General features: G+C 42.8%; 1 protein-coding gene and 1 long non-coding RNA gene across 13 annotated transcripts in view; one reads left to right on the top strand and one right to left on the bottom strand.

Moving 5' to 3' along the window:
- Positions 1-8690, top strand: part of TEAD1 (TEA domain transcription factor 1) — a 140486-nt gene extending 131796 nt beyond the window's left edge. For all 12 annotated transcript variants that reach the window (XM_015863965.2, XM_015863971.2, XM_015863970.2 and 9 more), the window contains 2 exons: positions 1646-1798; positions 2784-8690. In XM_015863965.2, the coding sequence (XP_015719451.1) occupies positions 1646-1798; positions 2784-2897 (267 nt within the window). In that variant the 3' untranslated portion in view covers positions 2898-8690. The remainder of the gene's footprint in view (positions 1-1645; positions 1799-2783) is intronic.
- LOC116653556 lies at positions 7909-13319 on the bottom strand. The gene is made up of 2 exons (XR_004307653.1): positions 12949-13319; positions 7909-12600 (listed from the first exon to the last, which is right to left on the bottom strand). It is a non-coding gene; the product is annotated as an uncharacterized LOC116653556 (long non-coding RNA).
- Between the last annotated feature and the right edge of the window lie 1284 nt (positions 13320-14603).

The raw sequence follows: 14603 nt of genomic DNA, 5'->3' as shown, positions 1-14603 counted from the left end.
AACAATACTGTATCCGATTAGCTTATCTTCTCTGCACTAAGCCCCTCACCCACATCTGTTGCACGCAGAATAGTTTTTGAATGGGCAGTTAGGTTGAGCATTTTATAGGTGTATTAGTCTCATGTCCTCCTTATACTGCAGAAGTTGCTCTGAAAGTAATGCCTCCTAATTATTTCTATGACAAACACAACAGATATGTATAACAGTATTTGACCGTTTGATCAACCAAACCCTCAGCTCACCGGTCAAGAACAAGAGCCCGCATGCCCTGCTCGTAACATTCTGCATGGCTGTCTGGAATGCCACTTGGCTTTCACAGTGTTGTTACCATTGCTGCAGTGCACCTCCTTCCACTCACTATGCCAGCGTCCACTGTTTCATCTCTGTAAACGATCAGCGAGCATTAATGAATGTCACTGGGTGCCTTTTTTTTTTCAAGTGGAGGAATTCAGTGACACCGTGTAAGGTTGAACAATATGAAGATGGTAACAAAGATGATTCTAATATTCAAAAGGTTATTTGTAAAGGAAAACTCACCAGTATCGATGCCTTGGCTGGAAAAGCTGGGGCAATCTCCACCAGGGAGCAGTCTTCAAGAGATGCTGCGTCGGTGGCGGTCAGCCCTTAAATGAGGTCTTAGAGGAGGTGCAGTCGAGCTTCACCCGTTCCGGGAGCACAGCTAAAATACTCTCACCTGTGCTTCCGCAGCTGACCCAACACTTGCCTCAGCTGATTAATCGGAGGTTCAGGCCGTGATTACCAATTTCCCATACACAATTCTTTGCTGTGCGTGCACTTCCGTGTCATACACAGTTTCGTCATTGCCCCTCTGCTGCCACCTGTCACACAGCAACCACATGGAATGGATTGGCAGGAAATTTCCACCTCTATCGCTAACCTACCGGTATCTGTTGTGGACCGATCTAATAAAATAGGAGGCGTTACTTCCAGAGCATCCCTTGTATATGTGATTCCTGTGCGTGGTGGCTATAAAAAGTTTTCCATCGTTTATGGTATTCTTTGCTTGGAGGAAACCAAGAAATCCCACAAATGAGCGAGGAGAACATAGGAACAATTGGTTTCTAGGCAGCAGGAGTCCAGGAACCACAGGAGCCCTCCTCCAGCCCCTGTCAGCCCCTTTTGCGGTGGCTGACATAAATCAGTATGGTTTTCTTATGACTGCAGCTTTGCATCTCTATGCCATTTCCAAGTTGCATATTAAGTAAGTCATGCAGTAATATGTAGCTGTTTGCTTGTATATATTTATACATAAATACGTTGGCGGAATTCTGTTCTTCACAGCTGCTTGTCTCAAACACCGCTGTAAAATCAGTCATAACAATCTCATCGTAACTTTTCCACTTTATTCATTTTTAATGGGATTGGGTTTACTGTGTGGAATCTTCTTCCCAGCGTTCAATTCACAGGTTGGAGAACAGATTGTGCGGTAACTTTTAACCATTAGAGGCCTTTGAATTTTTAGCAAGGCACTGTATAGCACAGGTCGGGGGGAGGGAGGGGCGTTTGTGTGGCTAAACCCACTCTCTTCTGTATACACAAAGAAGGAAAAAACACAGACGTAGCATTCGTGGTTCTGACCTTTCTAAAGTGACTTGACTTACTCTAAACGCTTTTGTTTTTTCAGACTGAATACGCAAGGTTTGAGAACGGCCGATTTGTGTACAGAATAAATCGCTCTCCGATGTGTGAATATATGATCAACTTCATACACAAGCTGAAGCATTTACCAGAGAAATACATGATGAACAGCGTGTTGGAAAATTTTACGATTTTATTGGTATGGATTCGCTCTTTATTTTTCATCTGTAGAATATTCTCAGGCACTGTATGGCTTGCTTAACGTGCAATGTTTGGAACCACTTTCCGAATCCCTTAGTCGTGTTGCCTACTAAACAAATAATCTCAGTGAGTTCAGAATAATACCCTTGGAATCATGCACTATAGACGCCAAGGATGAGAAGGATAAGCTGGCTGAGAACATGAACAAACATCTCTGTTGTTTTCCAGATATTCAGCTTACCGCTCTTATTTTCAATTCAAGTCTCCGTTTGGTTTTTGTAGAGAGCCCGAGGCAGTAACTTGGAACCACCCCATTCATCTAATGTGTTCTCACTGAGATGGCAGTTATAATACTGCAAATGTCAGTGGCGTTAATTAGATCTTGGGCATGGAAAGCATGCAGTAATGATGAGGATACACCCAACAGGTGATCTAAAGCATGAAGAACGGTCTGCGTACTAGCTTTTGAGCCAATGTCATCCGGCTACCCTGCTTTTTCAGCATGGCTTTGCAAAGCCATTCTTAACACGTTCTTATTGCATTTAGAACCACGCAATGCTGCTGCCACGGTAGGATTCAGGCAGGACCGGCGGCCGATAGCAGCAGGGAAGAGGCGAGGCAGCAGCTCAGAGCCACGCAGTGTGTGAGAGAGGGGCGTGCTCGGCTCAGTTGCCTTTTGGTAACCAAACACAAGGGGACAAGGGCGCGCTCTCTTTGTTGAATTGGGACTGAAGTTGGTGTGGGTTGAGGATGATCGAGCCAGTGTTTCACGGTCAAGAAGCCAGGGCGGGACGAATCTGTGTGACCCCGTGTCAGAAGCCTCTGCTGTGTGAGTGCGGTCACGGAGGTCAGCTTAAGAGAGAGAGGTCGTCTCAAACAGTGACATTTAAACGCTGCCTAAATTTAACCAATTGTTTCTTCTTCTGGCTCTGGGGTTTTCAAGTGTATGATACATTGTCCACCTCTTCCTTCCTCTCAAATAGGTTGTAACGAACAGGGATACGCAAGAAACCCTACTCTGCATGGCTTGTGTATTTGAAGTGTCGAACAGCGAACATGGAGCACAGCATCACATCTACAGGCTTGTAAAGGACTGAGCGGTTATTTATATATACAGTTCATTTCACTTCTTTATCAAAACACAGACTGTAAACCTCAACACTAAGTGGCAGTGCCTCTGGCCCAACTTTCACCCGCATTTTTCTAAATCCCGTTTTAGTGAGTCATTTTTAATGTGTTCATATATAATTGTAGCTGTGAAATTCTGGTACAGTTGTAAAAATTATTTCTAAAATAAGTGTTCTTCAAATTTGTAAACCACAGTTCTTTGGGAAGACTGTATTTAAGAACCGAACGCCTCTGTCTGTGGAGGCCTATTTTTAATTCTGATAGAAAAATGTACGACAGAGCATTTGCCATGGGGAAAAACTGACAGCGTTTTTAAGGTTTTTGTTGTTTTGGTTTTTTTTTCCAACACAAAATACTTGTTTTACAATGCGAGTGAAATTGAAATGAATCTTTAGCTATAACTGTAAATGAGTACACAAAGTTAATTACCTTTATAGAATTATCTTTGTAACTAATTAGGGTGGATAGACAGTTATAATTCACTAAATTATTTTTTAAAATGGAACCTTTTTTTTTTTTTTCTGTTGGAAACCAAATGAAAAAATATAGCCTTAAGAAATGCCTGTTTAGAAACAGACAGGTCCTAAAATTAGGCAAATTTTGTATTTTTTTCTCAATGCTAAAACTAATCTTCTAATCCATTAAACTTTCAAACAGGTATTGCAGAGAAAAAAAGCGTCACCCTTTACCCCTAACATATCTAGTGTATTTTGAAAGATTATAAAGTTGTATTGTACTAATATGAAAATTTGATTATTTAATGAAAAGAAGATGGCTCATTTTGCAATAAGTAGGTAAATACTGAAGATTTAGACTCACATTCTACGTAGTCTTGTGTGTGCAGTTATATTTTATGTGGACAACTATGTTTTCTAGTTGAGTGAAAAACTCACAACTCTGAACAGATAAGTGGAAACATCTGACATCGTTGCTACAGCATTGAGTAATTTGAAACTGAAAGCCAAACACTATAGTGTTTGAGAGAAGAATGCATACACTTCTGAAAGGATCAACAGCTTTAATATCTATGAGATGCTAGGAAATCACAAGCAATATCAGGCAAAGAAGTTTGGAAAGGGGAGATTTTTTTTCTCCTCTTCCTTTTTTATCATGGTGCTTTAACACTTCTGTCCAGTTCTCTCTCCAGTTCGGACTGGCAAAGACCTTACCTGAAACAAACGTGTACGTACCACGTGGGTTCTGATGTCCTTTTTGCATTTGGATTTGTTAGCGCTCGCCCTTCTTCTATATCGTGCAAGACTCCAGGAAGCGAAGTGCAGCTGAAGATATTTTAATGGCGTGCAGATTCAAAACAAGGATGTGGGCGTGACCGATTATATGAGGGTACACACACGTGAGATAAGTGTTCTCATAATTCCTACCTGAGTCAGAATGTTCCTCAGTTTCTTTTCTTCTGCACGCCCAGCACTGCCCTTCAGCTGCCCGGGCAGCAGTTGTTGTTTCAGCAGGTGCCGGGCCAGCAGCGGGTCCTTGTGCAAAGCATTTGTGTGAAAGGCTCAGGACCGCTTGGCCAAGCGCGAGCCACCTTAAAGGTCAGTCATGAGGTATCAGCGAAGAGCGTTCTGGGGAAGGTGTTTTGCAGCTCTAGATCAAAGAAGTTATCATTTAACAGATCCCAGCTCACCGCCCTTTCGGTGCTCGTGCATGTTTTATATCTAGAATTTACTCCTCGGCAACGGCGCCGTAGTCTTTGAAAAAGTCTCAATTTCTGGATTTTTTAAGAAATTATATCGTACTCTCTGTCAGAATTTCCAGTAACTGAATTTATCCAGACCAGAATATCACCTAGATGCAGCAGCGGGTCGTTGCGGACTCGCCATACAGACATCTGTGGGGCAGGGAGGCCGCTCAGATCCCTCAGCCTGCCGCCGATCTAACTCTAGTAGGCGAACGATGGCCGTGATGTCTAGCTGTGGATATTAGGGCTGATGATCTTTCAGTTTATATTCTGTGAACAGAACAGCGAAATATGTCCACGTTAGGGTCTCTTAACACTCATTTTAAACACTAACGATCACATCAGGAAAAGCACTGCATTGTAACAGCCTAACGGTAGCCCTTTATTCTAAGCACTTGGTGTTACAAGTCAAAATCTACTTTTTTTTTTGTTTGTTTGTTTTATTTTGCTCTAAAGTTGTCTTTTATTTAGGGTTTTAATTGTGGTTTTTGTGATTTTCTGTTTTAATAACAAGTGAACTCTTTGAGGCGTATCGAGCGTGTAAGTCAATTTGCAAAACCAGGTACAGTCTTTTGAACAGAATCTGGCACACTACATATGTCATAATTATAGGGTATAAAAAGTCACAATGTCTTTTGGTGTTCACATATGTAACATTAGGGAAACTACTTCCTTCGTCTTTTCTTTACACTTCTGTAAATGATCCGTACCCTGTATATGTTAATTCTTAAAAGCCTTAATCCTTCAGCTGTTCAGTGTGTGGCGTGAAGTCCAACAGGCTGCCTGTAAACTGTGAGCTCTTTTGTAAGCTGGAAGTATTTATCTCGTTACTGTTACTTTTTGTAGGGATCTTTTAATTGAGAGCTGCCAAAGCATTACAATATGCAGTGCCTTAGCGTTATATTAGAAATACCTTTAGCCTCTTAACATAAAATTGATACGTTGTTTTATTAATTGGTTCCATTTTTAAATGAACTGTATTTTTCCCCCCGCAGAATAAGCTCCTCGACTGCTTGGTGTAAACCGACCCTCAGTACAAGTCAGTCCCCATCGCTACGCGATTAAATGTCTATACCAAAAGGAAAGGTTACAGATTCATAGTTCTCCGTGAAAAGTGAATTGTATTAATAATGCTGCCTTTTAAAATTTCATGACCAAATAATTAATCGTGACTCTTCTGCACTCTAGCGTGAAAGTGCCTTTGGTTTGAAATTCCAGCTTAGAAAAGTGCTGCCATAATAATGACGATTTGTAGAGAGACCAAAAATATTTAGTTATCACCGTAATGCCTTTGGTTTTTTGGAATATGTTGAAAATACAGGCCTCCATTCACAAAAGAGCACCATTTATAGCGAGCTGATTTTGCGAACGATCAACCTGCTGGAGAATAATGTACCGTTCGCCATTTCTGACAGCACTACAAACCAGCTACTGGTTTGTCTACAATAGAAAAACAAAAACGGTTCGCATTTATATTCTCCTCATCCGGCCGTGTATCTGCATAACGAGATCCACGCGCTGCTGAATTTCAGACGGTGGGCCAATGTGACTTTTATTGTTCTCCTCTAATAATATTTCAGTGTGTGCAAGGATTTTTTGTTTAGGTGGAAGACTTTGTTTACTGAACCGTGCACGCTGAAGGTCAGGTGCATAAAACAAGATGAAAATGGAGAACAGCCAATAGCTGGGGTACACGCGACGGTGGGGTTTGAAGCGTCGAACTGTTAAGTGTGAGCGTTGTGGATGAAGGTGCTGTCGGAGAAGTTCTAGCCAGCGCTGCTGAAAACACAGGGTCGCTTTGTTTTGTTTTTCTCCCGTACGATGTCTTGGTAGAAAGAAAATTAATTAGCTCAATTAATTAGCTCCTCTGAGAGAATGTGTCGGTATTTGATATCTTTTGTGAACGGGGGCCGTACCGTGTACGCTACGACTTAAATCGGTGGGAAGAGGATCGAGATTTTAAGAGAAAGACGTTAGAAAAAACAAATATCAGCAAAACCAAAAGCGGTCAGAGGGATTATATAGTTGTGAATACGATTTTAACTTGATTTTTAAAGTACTTGATGATATCTAAGATAAACTTTTTATATATAGAAATATTGTGACACTGTGTGGTAAATCTCGTGATAATTCAAATTCCCTGTCTCCAAAATATTATTTTTGTTAATCCTTCAAGGTCTAAATCTCACTCACCTCCATAAGACGAGGAATCCCGTTGAATTCAATGAGACTGAGGTAGGGCAAAGACTATTCCGCCCCACAAGCTGAGCGAATACTTTGGAGTTATTACCAAACATTTCAGTCTTACTAACCCTTATTTGTGATTAAGTACACTTCCGTCTCATTAAAATAAGCATAACGGTACCATTCGGGGCTGTTAAAAATTGCTACTGGCAAGCGTAGTTTTACTTACTTGAATTCCAAAACCATTTTCTTTAGGTACTGCACCACTATTTTGAAGGAATTGCAGATATTATGCCTGTTTCTCGCGTTCCCTTTCCGCTGCGGCTACGGCTCAGTCAGGTCGGCAGTAGCTTCTTCCGTTAAAACCTATACGGTGTAGGCTATTTTAAGTAATGAAGGGTGTACATTACTGTTGAATGTAAGTAACTGGCCAGTTCGAGGCAGATACAACATTTGACATACTAATCCATATCTATTTATTTCTCCAACGCAGCTCCTAGGGCATACTTGCTTTGGAAGCGGTTCCCTTTCCAGTGTTCCTGGATCATTCATACTGAGAAATGTTTTCTCTCTTCTTTACTTGACCCATACTGATCCGCATACCTGGTCAAACAGAAGATGTGACGATGTGATAACAGAGTCCAGTTTTGTATTTTTCTCAGGATGATATCCGTTCCCTTCACCACCACCCCCCCCCCCCCTTCTCATGACAAGATGCTTATTCCCCTAAAAAAGAACAAGGCTTGATAATTCAAAATACAAAACACGCTTTGGAGATCTTTATCTTTTTTAGCTTTTCAGGTCATTCTTGCTGAGGTCATGTAATTAGTTTAGTGTGTGAATTAAATCTTAAATGCACTCAGTTGACAAAAAGGAGACAGATTCCTGTTACCTCCTTTCAGAATACGTGTTTTTGTTTTGTTTTATGGGCCTCTTTGATCCAGGCTCATGACTGCAGACAAAAAATACAATATGTGCCTGAAAAAAAGAAAGACAAGAGAATTTTATAACATTGAAAACCCGAATAGCCTTTAATTCTTCAGTGCATTTTATGTAAAACAGGTTGGGGTTTTGTTCTGTTTGGGTTTTTTTTTTCCTTTTTTTTTTTTTTTTTTTTTGGTTGCCATGTGCATTTGTTCACATTTGTAAATGACTTAATGGAATTCTCACTTTATGTTTATTTGTGTAATGTGTATAAAATGGGTTTGTGACTTAAGCATATTCATATATGGTCAGTGGTTACTTTAATATTGTACTGCTGCCGGTAACTTTTGATGTAGAGCTCGCCTTTTGATGATGAAGTACCTCTAGGTTAGACAGGGAGGGAATGCTCTTTGGATGGATCAAAAAGCAAACGTTCTCTAATGTTTTCTTCACATATTTGCCGAAGCTTTCAAAAGGAGTTGCAGTCAAACCTCTTGGCAGTACAGTATTCTTGTATTTGTTATTGTCTGTGTGTAGGTACTGGTACCTTTTTTTTTTTTTTTGGTTTTTGGTTTTTTTCCATGTTTTGTTTAAAATGTTTTAAGTGTTGGCTTTAAAGTGACTTTATCTTTAGTATGATAGTAATATGAAAATTATAGGTTTTGTGTGCAGAGAATTTTTTTATAAAGTGCTTTGTAAAAAAAAAAATTAAAAAAAAAATGTATTCTAGCTTTCGCGGTACATATGTGTGATAACTTTAATATCCATGACAGTTAAGTGCAATTATTTCATCACTCTAAAAATGCTATTTTTGTGTCGGTTACTGCAGGTGTTTTCATGTCTTTGCAAAGTGACACATTTTGATGCCTTCTTGATAAAGTGGTAGAATTTTTGTAGCTTTCTAGAAACTTTGTATTCATACAGTATCGATTGAAAATAAAGAAAATGAAAGTGTTCTGTGCATTTATCTTTATCTCCCACGTCCATCTCTTTTTAATGCAGGGTGCGGCTTTCAAAAGCACTTACCAAAGTAGCACGAGACCAGACTTGTGGGAATGTCTGCGTGCTTACCTGAAGACGCAGATGGACATCTAGCACGATTCGCAGGTACCTGTAGGGACGGCACAGCTGGATGTGGTGCTCTACACTGGGTCCGTGCGCTTTCCAGACCTCCGGCTTGTGTGGCTTCCTAAAGAAACGGCAGTGGGTTTTTTGAAACATGATTTAAATCGTACTGTGGAAATGAGAAAAGCCCCCCGACCTCCCTGTGCCACAAGCGGGAGCGATCTATTCAAAATCTTACGTAGCGAACAGCGCCAAATACATCGTTCACATGACAACCAGGACTGGCAGGAACAGAGTAGTTAACTGGGGTTGTGGTGAAAGAAATTAAAAAAGAGAGTAAAGAGGGATATATCCTACAGCGACTGGAGTCAATGGAAGCATGACCAGGACTTGGGGGGAGGGGGGGAGGGGGGGGAGAAGGAAACATAGGAAACATCTGGCTATCTGGCTCATCTTCTTTAAAAGGAGAGCAGTGGCTTTTGAATACGCCACGCTCCCTCCCGCACACCTCAGTTCTCCTTTTGTATGGCAGATGTTGCGCTGCCATTTTTAAAATGCCACCAGAGCTCACCCTGTATGGGAAATGAAGGGGTTGAGAACAACGCGCAGACATGGTCTGCTTTGACCCTGTTTTCACTTCCTTGTTCCCCATTAAGAATCTAGGTTCAGCACTTTGAAGTGGCTTAGCTGTTTCAGAATCAACCTGCTCCTTAATTAATTTAGGTTAAAAACCAAAAACCTACCTTTATGAAAAAGGCCACCCAGCACTGCAGATTGTCGGTCCCTGAGTAACGTCGCACCGTTCACATACTCACCGACCGCCTTCAGCAGACACAATAGCCTCTCACTACTTCAGCACGGCTTAGCTTACATGATGACAGCATGGCAGTCACAGGATGCAGAAGACAAACCAGTTGTCGCGTGCAGTTTTAGGAAGTGCTGCATGACGAGCTCCGAGCGGGCTGCAGACTGCTTTTTTCATCTGTTTTTTTTTTTCCTTTCGATTTTTTCCTCCTCGAGATGCAGCCAGTTTGACAATAGAGGCACGGAACGCATGTAATGCTCGCAAAACCGGGAGTAAAAGGACAGTTCAGAGCTCAGCAGTGTGTTAGCAGATGTCTGTAGTTCCCCACACACTGCTCTAGTTGTTCATCCCAACCCTGTGCTTTCACAGCCTTACCATTGTTGTCCGGGGCCCTTCGAGAGAGCAGAAGCAGCTGAACAATCTGTCACACAAAACAGCAGTAGCTTAGCAGCGTTTGTAAATGATTACCTGCCTTGTAGAGAGGTGTTACACTCAATTGGCTAATGGTTGTAAATTGTTATATGATTGCTGTTGTTTTGTAGAGCTGGAGCTGTGCTGAAGACACTGGAGGTGCGGTGAAGGTGGGAGAGGCAGGAGGGAGCGGGGAGTGATTGTACGAGGAGAAGATTGAAAAGGAAAATTGCAGAAACCCGGAGCGCGAGTCGGGGAGGGCGGGAAGAAAAATGGAATGTTACTTTTCAGAGAGAATGAAAACGTGAGCAAAGGAGAAAATAGGAAGAAAGGACGACAAAGATGGTTTCGAGGCCAACAAAAAACAAAATTCCATCAGAGGAAGGGAGATCTAAAACAGAAAACGCTACGGCAAACATTCACCTTTACGTGCGTAAATAGAACTGCCTTTTTTGCTCCTAAATTGCTTCTTATTTGTCCCTCGTATTACTGGGACGTATTTTCTTAAGGTCTCTCTTTGGGCTTAAAGGGAAAGGGCTGCAGGAGGCCTCCCTTGTATTAGACTTGTTGCTTTCCTCACAGGGAGCTCTACAGGAAAAAGCCCCCAAATCTCAGCGAGGTACCCAGTGGCCTCCCTGGTCGATGGCGAGTCATCTCCTTGGTTTCATTTGGAAAACAGAGTGAGAATGCAATATCCAGAACATCATCCGAAACTACTGACTGAGCAAAGACGCTCCAGCACGAGCGGCTGATCTCAATTCATCCAGCAGCGGCGGTTTATCAAGCCGACTGCCTTCTACACATACTTGCTTGGGGAGGGGGTGGGAGATGCACACGCACGCACACACACTGGGGTCATCAGAGCAAACGGTGCCAGAGCTGCGTTATGTCCTTTTTCATTTACACGGTTCCAGAAGGAGACCAGCTCACTAATACTGCTTACCTTGCAACACACCTGAACGCTCAGCTTTCCAGATCTCCAGCAAAGGCAGAGTATGCAGAGATTTACTTGCCGTTCAAACAGAGAGCTGAGCTGTATGTGCAGCCAGCCGTGCCGGCAGGCCAAGACACCACAAACTGATTTCTTTTCCTGCCCCAAACGTGTACATTTATTAGGCGTATATATAGATCCTTCTTTTTCTTTTTCATTGGCGGAGCTTAAAGAATAGGAGTTTTTCTTCCCCAGTCTTTTAAAAATTCCTTTCTGCTAAGATCATATGTTCTCTGCAGCATTATCGGAGTTTACTTTTTCCAAGGTACTTGTCTTTTCTTATTCTTCCACCTGTGAAGCTGAACTCCATAGCTAACGTTACGCTTGGCGAGATGTTTAAGAACTGCATTCAGACTTACAGCCGTTTCCTTTAGTTCACTATGAGAACGCTTCATTTGCGATGAGCTCTACAACAATTAGAGGGTAGGGATAGCCACATCTTCTTCACGATCGGCCTCACCGTCGGTGTTTTAGTGAAAACTAATACCGGACAGTGAAGTACTAGAATCAGCCACACCGCGCACGCACTGTACCATTCCACAGCACGGAGAATCTGATTACTTAAACATAAAATATTTGCATTGGTTTTACTTTGACTATATTGTATTTTTAATAGGTTTTAATCTAAGCTTTGTCATTGGAACACCACAATGAAGAAACTTGGCAGCGCAGCCTACCTCCACGGTTGCCAGCAATAACACAGCAGCCGCAACACCAGTTGCAGCAGGGCAGGCGTTTCCTTATCTCTGCCAGCAATCTCCTCGAGGGAGGTGGCGGTGAGCAATGTTTGGGAGGTGCCCCGAGACTCCCTCCCTGCTGATGAGCTCCGGATAACTGCACAGGGGCAGGTAGCCAGGCACAGAACCGAGCGCGCTCCCAGCCTTTGGGAATGACCCGCTGGCTGTAAGCGCAGGATGAGAGGTCAGTCCTGCTCACGCACGCGCCTCCTGATCAGCAAAAGAACATAAGCAAAAGAGCAGAAGTGAAATTGCACATACACAACTGTGGTTTCAGCCTAGCGTTTTTTTTCCCGTACAAAGCAAATGTCTTCCCACATCAACATCGGTGCTGGAAGCGGTCCTAAGGTAATGGCTGCTCGACAGCAAGTGTAAGGGCTCAAGAGCCGCAAACAGGAGACAAACAGGGCAGCTCCGGGGCGTCAGGAAGGCTCTGCCCGTGTCCTGCACTAGGCCGGTGTGGTTTCTCAGGTAGAACTCTCTACGCGTGAAAATGGCAGCACCAAGGGGATAGTCCAGGTACAGTGATGAAAGCCAGCGTGAAGATGCTCGGGTGCTAATGGAAAGGAAGCATTAGGCATGGGGATTAGCCATCATCTGAGGATGAGGTTGTTGAAGCAGGAGATTCGGGGCAAAGGCTGTTTCACAGAACTACATAAAAGTCTTGTTCCATTATCTCCGTTCAGGCACATTAAAAAGACACAGACGGCATAAATCTATTGAATGCAGCTGGAAAAGTATCAGTGAAAGAGAAATGAAGCCCGACAACCAAACTGTGGCAGGTGTACAGGGTACTCGTTAGCAAGGCCTGCAGTCCGGTGGAAGGGAACGCAAACATCAGGTGGATCCTGAAATGCTGAAAAGAACCGGCAAGACAAATCAGATGCAGAGCTCCGTGCATTCGGGAAGCTGGAAAAAGAAGTGACCGCAGTCAGAAGTTACTGCAGAACTAGGCCATTTTTGGATCCGCCTATGAAGATGTATGAGAAACCTGCAGAAGCGGCAGAAGCTGAATTCACAGATAAGACAGATCAGGGAGGGTGTGGAGAGTTCAAGATCAGGACTGCCAACAGGTTCACTAAGAGGGAGGTAGGGAAAGCAAAGGGAGAGAAGCCACCGGGAGAAGCGTCACTTAGCGGTCTAGATGTCTACATAACCTCTACGTCAGAAGCACAGGAAGCTCCCACACATTCCAGATTTTCACCTCAGAGCCTCTATAGAAGCATCCTGAACCGTTGCGGATGTCTAAAGAAGGATGTAGCCCGAAGACAACAGCTTGACCTCGAAGGGCTCTCATTCCTGTCGCCGCAATCCAACCCAACAGAGAGCACGGGGTGACCGGCGGTCTCGGCAGGCTTTCCTGCAGTCCTTTCGTGACCGCAGCGTGTCTCAATCTGTTTGCCTGCAAATACTTGGTATAATCCGGTTAGATAAGACCATTACCACAGTACGTAACCTTTGGACTTTGGCTTCAGGCTTCTACTTTTCCTTCTGGAGGGAGCACATCATATTTCACTGTCTATTTTATTTCTTTCTCCCTTATTACAGTCATGCTCAGTACGCTACACGGATCGATTTTCCCGGGGGCACAAACAAGCGGATAGAATCTAGAGGATGTTTAAATGAAGGGGATCATTTCAAATGGTCTTTGAGTTAATAAAAACATATAAAGATAAACAGGAAACATAGATATACATATAGGACATATAGGTAGTACAAACAAATCACGATCCATCTGTCCAGGGTGCTCTGTCCATAGGAGCACACTGTGCTAGGATATGTTCAAAAACAAAAAGCCTCCGTTGTTCATCTTTCCGGATGCACTTGCGATCTTAGCTGGGGAAAAGGACATTTTCCGCTATCTCAAGTGAAGGATGGGACACCAGATAATGTATCGTGCCTGATAGAAAGAGTTTATCCTAAAAGTATACCTAAAAGGCACAGTCTTCCTCCTTGACTTACTGAGTCTGAGTTGACAGAATATGCACTTCCACTGTAGGCTCTACTAATTAGCACGAGAGAAAATAACTACCAATTTAAAGATGCCGGTGTCTCGCAGGCAGATTGGGTCACGGTAGTTTTTTAACGGCACGTCTCATCTCTCTTGCAGTATTTCTGCCAGCCACCGACTTTCTTTGAATCAGCTTTAGATCTGAAGGCCGTTTGCCCTCCGTTCTCTGGACTCACGTTCAGAAAGCACAGCTACAGAATTTTTCACAAATTACTATGACCAGCGACTGTTTCTGAGTCTCCTTTGGAGGTGGGTCAAATATTTACTGTCTAGTCAATGCAAGACTGAGCAGGACCCTCAGCACAAGGTGAGCAGAATTTGATGAGAAATTTAGTTTCACCCTTTTATTGATTTATTTATTTATTCTGTGTCTTGTGCAAACAGCTTCTACAAAATAAATAACATAACCATTCACCCTCCTCCCATTTCTCTCTACTGTCTGGTGCAGAAACAGCCTGATATTAGGGAACAGTTCTTCTCTATCACCTTAGTCTACATGTACTTTTAAGAAGCAAATGTAACATATCAACAACTTTTCAGTTCTCTTCTAAAGGTCTGCCCCTACCAGCAAACCTACCTATCACTTCTAATTGCTAAAATCAATTAAACATTAACCCAAATTCACGCTTAACACATGGGAAACCGTGCCAGTTACCGCAGCGTATTGGCTTCTTGGGTTTTGCTGAGACAACGAAGTTCACACTTTCCAGAAACATCTAATTGTTACTTCCGCTTCAGGTCAAGGGCTTACTCGTCCTTATTCCTTCACATCGCTGCCAGTACACAAGCCATATATTCTCTCGGCTCGGATCCAAACTACCCATCAGTTGGCCTGTGATGTGCCCCAA

The sequence above is a fragment of the Coturnix japonica genome, chromosome 5, assembly GCF_001577835.2.
Source record: "Coturnix japonica isolate 7356 chromosome 5, Coturnix japonica 2.1, whole genome shotgun sequence".
Classification (NCBI taxonomy): Eukaryota; Metazoa; Chordata; class Aves; order Galliformes; family Phasianidae; genus Coturnix; species Coturnix japonica.
This window is presented reverse-complemented; position numbering and strand designations above follow the sequence as displayed.